Source organism: Nicotiana attenuata, unplaced genomic scaffold, assembly GCF_001879085.1.
Source record: "Nicotiana attenuata strain UT unplaced genomic scaffold, NIATTr2, whole genome shotgun sequence".
NCBI classification, from domain to species: Eukaryota; Viridiplantae; Streptophyta; class Magnoliopsida; order Solanales; family Solanaceae; genus Nicotiana; species Nicotiana attenuata.
Window position 1 is genome coordinate 67,959 of NW_017674930.1, and position 9,127 is coordinate 77,085.

Here is a 9,127-nt window from a genome sequence, read left to right on the forward strand (position 1 = left end):
ATGAGATAATGGGAAAAGGGAAGAAGCCTCTGGCTTGGAGATTGCTGATGTTGATTGTCCACATGTAGGGGAATCCATTATGCAGTTGAGAATAGAGGAATAAAAATTTGGAGCAAACGAGACAAAGACCTAGAGAGGACCTAGACTTCTATATATATATATATATATATATATATATATATATATATCAGTCATTACTTCTTTTTATCTTTTCTTTAGTGAGAATTTTTGGGAAATAGCCTCTCTATCCCACTTGTGGGAATTCATTAATTTTGTTGGCCTTGTTGTTGTTGTTGTTGTTGGGGGCTTCAGTTATTTCCCACCATCTTCTTTCAGTTTGGTAGGTAGCTTTTTTTCTTTTCATGGGTTGGTACTGTTGGTAGGTAGCACTCAAAGCATCAAAGAGCGCAACTCCAACCAGAGCTCGTAATCTCTTTTCTCCACCAAACTAAAGAGAAAGAATGGCGAGTGTATGGACATCAATGACGGAGACGATCTTGGAGTACACGGGATTATCGTCGACGGCGTTCTTCACAATTGCAGCAATGATGGTGGTGACTTACAAAGTGGTTTGTAGTATGTTCGTCTCTGCCGATGACTTTGTCCCCGTCAAAAGAGAGCCTCTCCACCTCGGCGACTTGACGGAAGAGGAGCTTAAAGCTTATAATGGCTCCGATTCACAAAAGCCATTGTTGATTGCTATCAGAGGACAGATCTACGACGTCTCTAGCTCCAAGTTAGTCTCTCTCTATCTCTCTTTATACACACACACACACACACACTAAAAAATTGTTGGATTTTCGTTTATTTACTTTGATTAGATTTTGTCCAGGCTTTTGAATTTGATGATTTGCGCTAGCGCTAGACTCGATTTGGGAACAAACGGTAGTTCTGCCTCGTGTAGGATTTCATGACCCAGAAAATAGTGCAATCGACCTAAATCTTTGATTTTGAACTGGTGACTGTTCATAGATTATATTGCATAGAGATCATTTCCAGCTGCTAACAACTATTCATCATAGCTAATAACACAACAACCTGGTCATTCTTCTTTATAAGAGAGAGTAGTCATTTTTTCAATGGAAAGCAAAAAAGGTGCATAGCTTTGCATACCAGTGGGTTAAGACTTGCTAAAGCACATCAAAATTAATTTGCAAACCAAAAAGGGTGAAAAACAGCCGGCCTGGGAGTATATTTCATCATCAAGACACCGTGTAAGAAAGTATTATTTGCTTCAAGCTGAAAAATAGGACAAGGTATTTTGAGTGCAACTGCAATACTGCACTTGATAGTAATCATTTGTACTATAGGTGATTTTTTTTTATATACTGAAAATCATCTCTTTGGATGTCAGCCTTAACTACTAAGCTAGATTTACATCTCTAAATTAACCCATAAGATTTGTGCTTTATTTTTAAAACCTTGTTGCACCCCAATAGGTCTCTTGTCACTAGGCAATTCAACCAATTACCAAGTCTAATTAGCCTAAAGAACATTTAATTCCTATTGCATGGACTCTTGCCATGTAAAATTCAACACAATCTCTTTGCAGCTGTGTCCTTTTTGTTTTTTGGGTGTGTAGTGGCTCATGCACATGTAGCAGTCCCTTTACTAGTAGCTGACTTGCTGGTTACTATAGGATAAGCTGTTGAGGCAAAATAATGTAGCAGAAGACAAGAACTAAGTAATTCAGGGGGGCTGAAGGAATAGGACTCCATAAGCTGATTGCTGTCTCTTTTATTTGGTAATGATTTGTCTGCTGTCAAGCAATTTTTGTTAAAGAAGCTCTGACATAGATAGGTACTAGCTTTAGAGTAACTAGAGTTGTCCCTTGTTTTAGACTAGATTATTGCAGAGTCTATCCTAGAGCAGTCCGTTGGGATAAATTTCCTCGGAAGAATACACTGCCTCCCCTTAAAATTTCCATAAAATCTTCATTTAAACACCCTATCTAGGGGCCTGACCTATTGAACACCTGATATATGCTCTAACTGTGACTAGTACAACACATGCTACTCGCGTGGCATAGTGCGTGTATGCACCTATTTTGAGAGCGTGAAGAGTCAAATTTTTTTTAAAAAAAATCTTTTTTCTCTCCTTTAGAAATGCAGGATAATGCTGCGTACAACAGACCCTTGTGGTCCGACCCTTCCTCGGACCCCGTGCATAGCGGGAGCTTAGTGCACCGGGCTGCCCCTTTTTTCTCTCCTTCCTCCTCTCACTCTGCGACCACTATCATCACCACCCTCCACCCTTCCTTCTCCTCTCTTCCCACCGCCGCTATCATCACCACCCTCCACCCTTTCCCTTCCTCCTCTCTCCCCGTCACCACTGCGACATCACTCTCCGTCCTTCCCCTTCCTCCTCTCGCCCCCTCACGACTGCAACCACCACCGTCCGCCCTTCCCCTTCCTCCTTCTCTCTTCCCACCACCACTGCCACCACCACCCTCCACCCTTTCTATTCTTCCTCTTCTCTCCGTGACACCACTTCCACCTCCACCACTATCTACCCTTCCCTTTTCTCCTCTCTCTCCTGTCACCACTGCCATTTCATTGGAGCAAAAAGTCAATTTTCTGGATGGGGGTGGATGGGCTGGGCGATGTGCGGTTGGTGGGTCTGGGTAGTGCGGGTATTCCGTGAGGTGGTAGAAGTTGGTTGGTTGATTTAGGTGTGAACCTCACACGGCAATATAATTTGGTTAATGGTCAGAAACGTGTTCAACATGCACGGTTTGAGAATGGATTATGTGTTCAATAAATCAAGCCCTTAGATAAAGTATCTAAATGAAATTCTTTTGGCAAGTTTGAGGGCCGTTTCTGCCAATTTCCTTAGTTATGGTGCTTTGGCTAATAACACTTTAGCTCGGTAGAATTGGTGTGGCATATGGCCTAGATATCTTCAAGCCACATTTATCTATGGAAAAAGAAAGAAACCTTCAAGTGATCTGTTTCTACTGATTTAATTTAGTGAGAGTATCTAAAAGATGATGTAGCAGCAAACACCAGAAAAGGCTTTGTGCATTGTTCTTTTCGCGGTAGCAGGAGTTTGTTGGGTCTTAGTTAGCAAGTATAAAATATGCATCTAGGATGATTAAAAATTCTGCAACTTTTGTATAGGAAACCATCCAACGTGTTTTTTTTAAAATTATATTGACATTGGTCCGAGTTAGCTCGCGTGCAGCTCGGTTATTTCACCAGGTATTTGTTACCACCCACCAACACAGGTAACAGGTAACTTTGCCCACAGGCTTATGCAGATAGAAAGAAATCGCCTATCATTTTTTGTTTTTATTGGGATTTGAATTGTGGTCTTTAAGGTTTTCACCCACTTCATTAAGTGCTACACCAACCCCTTCGGTGAAGACCCACTCTAATGTGTGTAAAATAGCTTGGAGTTGGGCAATCTATGGATGGTTTCAAACACTAGATCGTCAAACATTGAGGAGAAAGAATAATTAGTAAAGGGGTCAATTTGATTCTTCTGAAATATAAAGCTCAGAGAAATTTCTGCTTTCTGACGTGCATCTATCAGTAGGTTCCAATTATCATTATAGCATTCTTTGAGTGTAATACTCTTCTTTTTTTTTAACAAGATGCATTGCTGCACTTATTTGGAACTTCATCTTTGATAGCACTAGATATGAATGATAGACTTTTCACAGGCTGCTTTTGTGCTTGTTTTTTGTAGAACCTACTTAGTTATTTTGCTTGTTGCAAATAGGATGTTCTATGGTCCTGGTGGTCCATATGCAATGTTTGCTGGAAGAGATGCTAGCCGAGCCTTAGCTCAGTTATCATTCAAACCTCAGGATATTAATGGTAACCTTGAAGGCCTTAGCGATGCTGAGCTTGAAATTCTGCGAGACTGGGAAGATAAATTTATTGAGAAGTATGCCAGGGTGGGGCAGCTTGTTCCGAAGAAAACACTAACCGAAAAGGAAAAAGATGAAAATGCTAGCAGGATAGAAGAAGTGTTGAAGGCAACGAAAGTGGATATGATGCAGGAGGGTGGAAGTGCTGAAGTAAATGGAGTACATAAAGCCGGCCACCTATGACTGTAGATCCTAGCTGCTCTATCTGTAAAGTATTTAATTCAGGAAAAATGTGATGTAAGTAAGTTCATGCTTTCTCTAGTGGACCTCCATTTAAACTATGTGCTTATATGTTTTGCGTAGTACTAATGTCTTGAGATAGTGAATCATTTTAAAGAATCGATCACCTCATATCCAGGAGTTTTATGATCCTCTGAAATATCGTTACAATATTGTCCTGCACAAGTTTTATTTCCTGGATCGTACACTACATTTCCAGTTTTAAATGTGTTAAGAGGCATGTGCTTGCTTCTTTCTGGTTTTTTCCTCATCTTGGTGGCAAAAGGAGCTCACAATTGGAACTCAGCCGCAGTTTTAATCCGTCTGTAGGTATAAGCTTTTCAATAGTACTAGTATCTATGAACGTGCGTTGCACGTCAATGATAATACGTGCAACAACAACATACCCAGTATTTATCCCACACCGTGGGGTCTGGGGAGGGTAGTGTGTACGCAGACCTTACCCCTACCTTGTGAGGATAGAGAGGTTGTTTCCAATAGACCCTCTGCTCAAGATAGTATAAGTACCACATTAATAAAAATATAGGCAAGAAGAGACAATATCAAAAAGCCATATAAAAGCATTTATATGAAGGAACAAAAAAATTAATTAATGAGAGAAATTTTATGTACAGTAATACAACAATCATCTAAATGCCGAAAAATATTATTACATTAGCATAATACATGAATTTAAAATAAAAGGACATCATCAAAACTTATATAAATGATCAATTTGTCATGTTAGTTAGATAATTGTGTATTATAGTTTAAAAAGTATTTAACGTTATGGTATCTTAACGAACACTTCGTTGTGGACAATATTTTTTTGTGTATGTTTCCTCCTAACGTTTTGGTTGCTCTACCTTAACCAAAACACTTGTTGTCGATCTTGATATCCCTCTTGAAAGTGCAACATACAGTTGTTCGTGCAACAAAACATATTGCGGTAAACATATTTCATATTTAGGATATTTGTCCTTGCGCTTTATTTGTTATATTTGCAAAACACAAACATACTAAATATTATTTTCACATAAATTTAAAAGGATATTCCTTAGTTTCGGAAGACGAAAGTTGAATTCAGGGATAAGAATATACTCAGAAGCACATTGACCAGTATCATAATTTTTGCATGTATGACGTTATTGTCAAAACTTCTATATACCATTTGTGTGCTATTACATAAGCTATTTGGCGTATCTAAATTTTTGATCAGTAGTATGACGGACATATATTTTTTCAAAATTAACCTATATACAATGGAAGATCAATTTTAATTTAGTCTTTTATATATACGGTGACACTAACATACGTAAGAAATAATAAACTTGACAACAAACATGAAAGGTAGAAGACCATTTCGTATTAAAGTATTTTAGTATTCTTCTTGGTAGTAATTATTGGTACTATTTTTTGCTGAGTCAAAAACTGAAAATATTTTATTTGTATTGTCACACCTCCTTTTTTACACACCTACCCCAAAGGATAAGTGTATAAGGGAGTTTTTCCATTTAAAGTAACATCATTCGAAATGGGATTATTTATTTATTTTTAGACTCGCCACTCGGGAAAGGATGGGCTTTTGGTGTCCCGAGTCACCGATTTAATTTAAATCCCAAATCGAGGAAAAATTTCGACTTCCCAATTGGAGTCTGCGAACCAGAGATTCTGTGTAAGGAATTCTGCTGACCCGAGGGAAGGTGTTAGGCACCCCCGGATCCCGTGGTTCTAGCACGGTCGCTTAAATTATTACAAATGGCTAAAAATCTGATTTTTATACAAGTTCAAACCTATAGTGCAATTTTATAAATTATTTACCGCTTTTATTTACTTTTTACAAAAGTGAACGCCGTTTAAGAGCGTGTTTTTGGATCACGTCACATGAAATGCACCCGGATCCTCAGCACCTCTTATTCAACGTTTTGGGATTTGGATTTGGGTCGCATGAAATGCACACCCGAGTTTGGGAAGGTAATATTATTAAAATTCGCGCCTAAAGTGACTAGCGTATTATTATCTTTGCGGGAAGCCATGAATGTTCGCTAAAGGGCACGTCCCGAATTCTAAGCATTTTAATATAAGTATTTAAAGAGGGCCGCGTGATTTATGAATTTTATTTGGCGCGGCGCACCTCGTTTCTATTTTAAAGGCCAACCTAAAAGAACTACGATTTTCTATTAAGTATTGTCTCTGAAGAGCCTAATTAATTAGCATTTGGGCCTCAAGTTCAAGTCCACACTTAAACAAGAGGGAGGCCTCTTAATTCAAGTGTGCTACTTAACTCGGAAGGCTCAAAATTGTTTTGTAGAATTTAACCAATAACTAAAAAAAAAAACAGAATTTCAAATTTCTTAGCCTATTGGGCCTAAAAGCTGGCCCAGGCTCATGATTAATTGATTTAAGGTCCCATTCTTATGAGGATGAAACTGTCCAGTCTGGGCTTGTGAAGAGCCTAGTTTCGAAGGTCCTTACAGGCCAAGGATTTTGGGCTTGTGATTTTATGGGCCTGAGCTTAGCACACTTAAACGGGTTTGAGTTTAGTATGATTTTATGGGCCCAATTTCGAAGGTCCTGGCAGTAAAACACATTTGCCATATCTCTTTTTAAAACTAAGCAGCTAATATTAGCATGAGCCAAATAATCATACTATATGTACATAGTTCTATTCATGTAAATAATCCTAATAACTCAACATTAACACTTTGTTTATGTAAATGATCCATTTCACATGAACAACAGTGGAATATTAGCTAATTTAGATGGGATTGAAGAAAGAATCCTAAACACTTAACAACAAATTCAGAGATCCTATTTTACTGAAGTGTTATTTTCTCATTTTTTGAATCAACATGCTGAAACTCATAGACTAATTAAATACATGGAGATTTAAACGATCAACCTCAACTAAATTGAATCTACTATCACTACACACTATATTTCATCATACTGAAGTTCAAAACAGTACAAAACAGTCCTTTATACAGTCCAGTTACACATTGGTAAGGCTAAAACAAAAAATGATTCCTACAATTACATACGTTAATACCTATTGAATTACACACAGAAGTTCATTTAAATATGAAAGGCAGTAGGAATGCATTGGGTTAATTGAGCATGAGAAATTGTGTATTGACTTTTATTCGCTTGCCAAACAAGTGCTATATAGCTGTGCAGTAGCCAGAACGAGTACCTGGAGATGGAAATATAACCAGAGAAGAAGGATCAGCAGCAGTTCAAGTCAGCAGTATCACAGCAAGTAAGTTTAACATCCAGCAATGAAGAACCAACTAAACAGATCCAAAATCTGATTGAGCAGATAAATCTAGCTTGAAATCAACCTAGGAAATAGTTCAAGACCAAAGCAATTAATAAACCAACTGGACATAACTTGAACAGGCCCAAAGTCACAATAAAATAGTATGTTTGTTGAGTTTTTGCTGTATTTGAATCTGAAGTTCAAATTTCGGATCTTAAACTTGCAGAAATATATATTTGGGGGGAAATTTGGAACTGAAAGGTTTTGGGAAATTTTCAGGGAGCTCCCCAAACATCTTAAACAAGGCAATGTATGTGCCTTTTATAGGCAAAATCTAAGGCCTCCTTCAGATTTTAGTTTTTCTCTTTAGTCCCTCTCCTTTTTAGCTTTCAGTCCCTCATTTTTAAACTTGTTACCCAAGTAACAACACCTATTTTATTGAAAACTATACTAAAGTCTATTCTAGAGAATCCTACACCCATTACAATTCCTATACTACCCTTTCCCTATTTTTAAAATTATTATTCCTAATAAAACTACCCTTTTCTATGCCTAAGTTACCCTTGATAACCCCAAAATTACTAACTCAAACAAAACCCTTTACTTGAGTTAAAAGTTAACCAGTTACTCCTAATGAACCTAAATCAGCTATAACCAATCAGCAAAACTAAAATTAAACTCTAATTAATGCTAACTAACCTAGATGATTTAGTTAACACTAACATTAGACTAACATAACCAACGATCAACAAAAAATGAACTAATAACTAATAAACAAACACTGAAATCATAAACTAAAATCACGAATTAAAATCATGAACTGGTAAACCCGGATTAAACAAAAAGATTAAAGCCAACAGAGAACAGAATTATGAACTAAATCACAACTAGTTTCAATAAAACGAAAACTAAACTAAGACAATAAGAACAGATTACAACTAAAAGAGACAGCAATAATTTTGAAAAGAACTTACTGATTCTAAGAACTCCGGACAGCCACTGTTGTTTGAATCCTCCGGGATTCTTGACACGTAACATCCCTAATCGTGTGTTTTTCGAAGGAAAATACATGATTAGGGATATTACGGTCCAAAATCCCCAAGATTTTGAATTAGGGTTTTTGGCCGAAAAAATTTAAGTGAGGATTCGAGCAAACCCAGGCAGATTCGAGGCAAACGGGCATGGGGATTAGATAGAGGAGGCTCAGGCGGTCACAGGGTGTTAATTTGGGACTGTTTGGTATACTTTGTGTTTTGGCCGGAAATTTTAGATTTAAAATTCGAAGCGTTTGGTTAGGATTCGGGGAAAGTGGTTTTGGGGGTTGGAAAGAGGAGGAAGAGAGGAGTAAGGGGTGTATTTTTTGAGTGGTTTGGAGCTTCGCCGCCGGCGGCGGCGATTTCCGGCCGGCGGCGGACGGCGGAGGGCGGCGGAAACGTGGGGGAGTTCATGGCGGCTAGGGTTCTTGAGAGAGGGGGGTTCGAGAGAGACGAGTGAGGGGGTAAGGGGGGGGGGGCTTCCGACACTTTTATACCCTAATCCTCATCAGTTCCGGACCGTTGGATTGACGAGATCCAACGGTCGTGATTAAAATAGGCGAAACGGCATCGTTTTGAGCATAAAAAAAACTGGACCGGGTTGGGAGCTCGAGTTGGACTGGGCTGGACGGGTTGGGGTTGATTAAGGGGTTTTGATTTGGGCTTGAATCACATTTGGCCCAAAACATGGGTCTTTAATAAGACCTCTATTTTTGCATTTTTCCCTTTTTTTTTTCTTAT

At 38.4% G+C, this 9,127-nt stretch overlaps 1 protein-coding gene across 2 annotated transcripts; it reads left to right on the forward strand.

Annotated features, from left to right (window-relative positions):
- The first annotated feature begins 207 nt into the window (after positions 1–207).
- LOC109219466 (membrane steroid-binding protein 2-like) lies at positions 208–4,246 on the forward strand. Of its 2 annotated transcripts, none has more exons than XM_019383924.1 (2): positions 208–736; positions 3,691–4,246. In XM_019383924.1, the coding sequence occupies exons 1-2, from the start codon at positions 462–464 to the stop codon at positions 4,055–4,057; spliced, it is 642 nt and encodes a 213-aa protein (XP_019239469.1). In that variant the 5' UTR covers positions 208–461; the 3' UTR covers positions 4,058–4,246. The 2 variants fall into 2 exon arrangements, with proteins under 2 accessions (XP_019239469.1, XP_019239470.1); XM_019383925.1 differs by having other exon boundaries at positions 211–736; positions 3,724–4,246.
- The last annotated feature ends 4,881 nt before the right edge of the window (positions 4,247–9,127 follow it).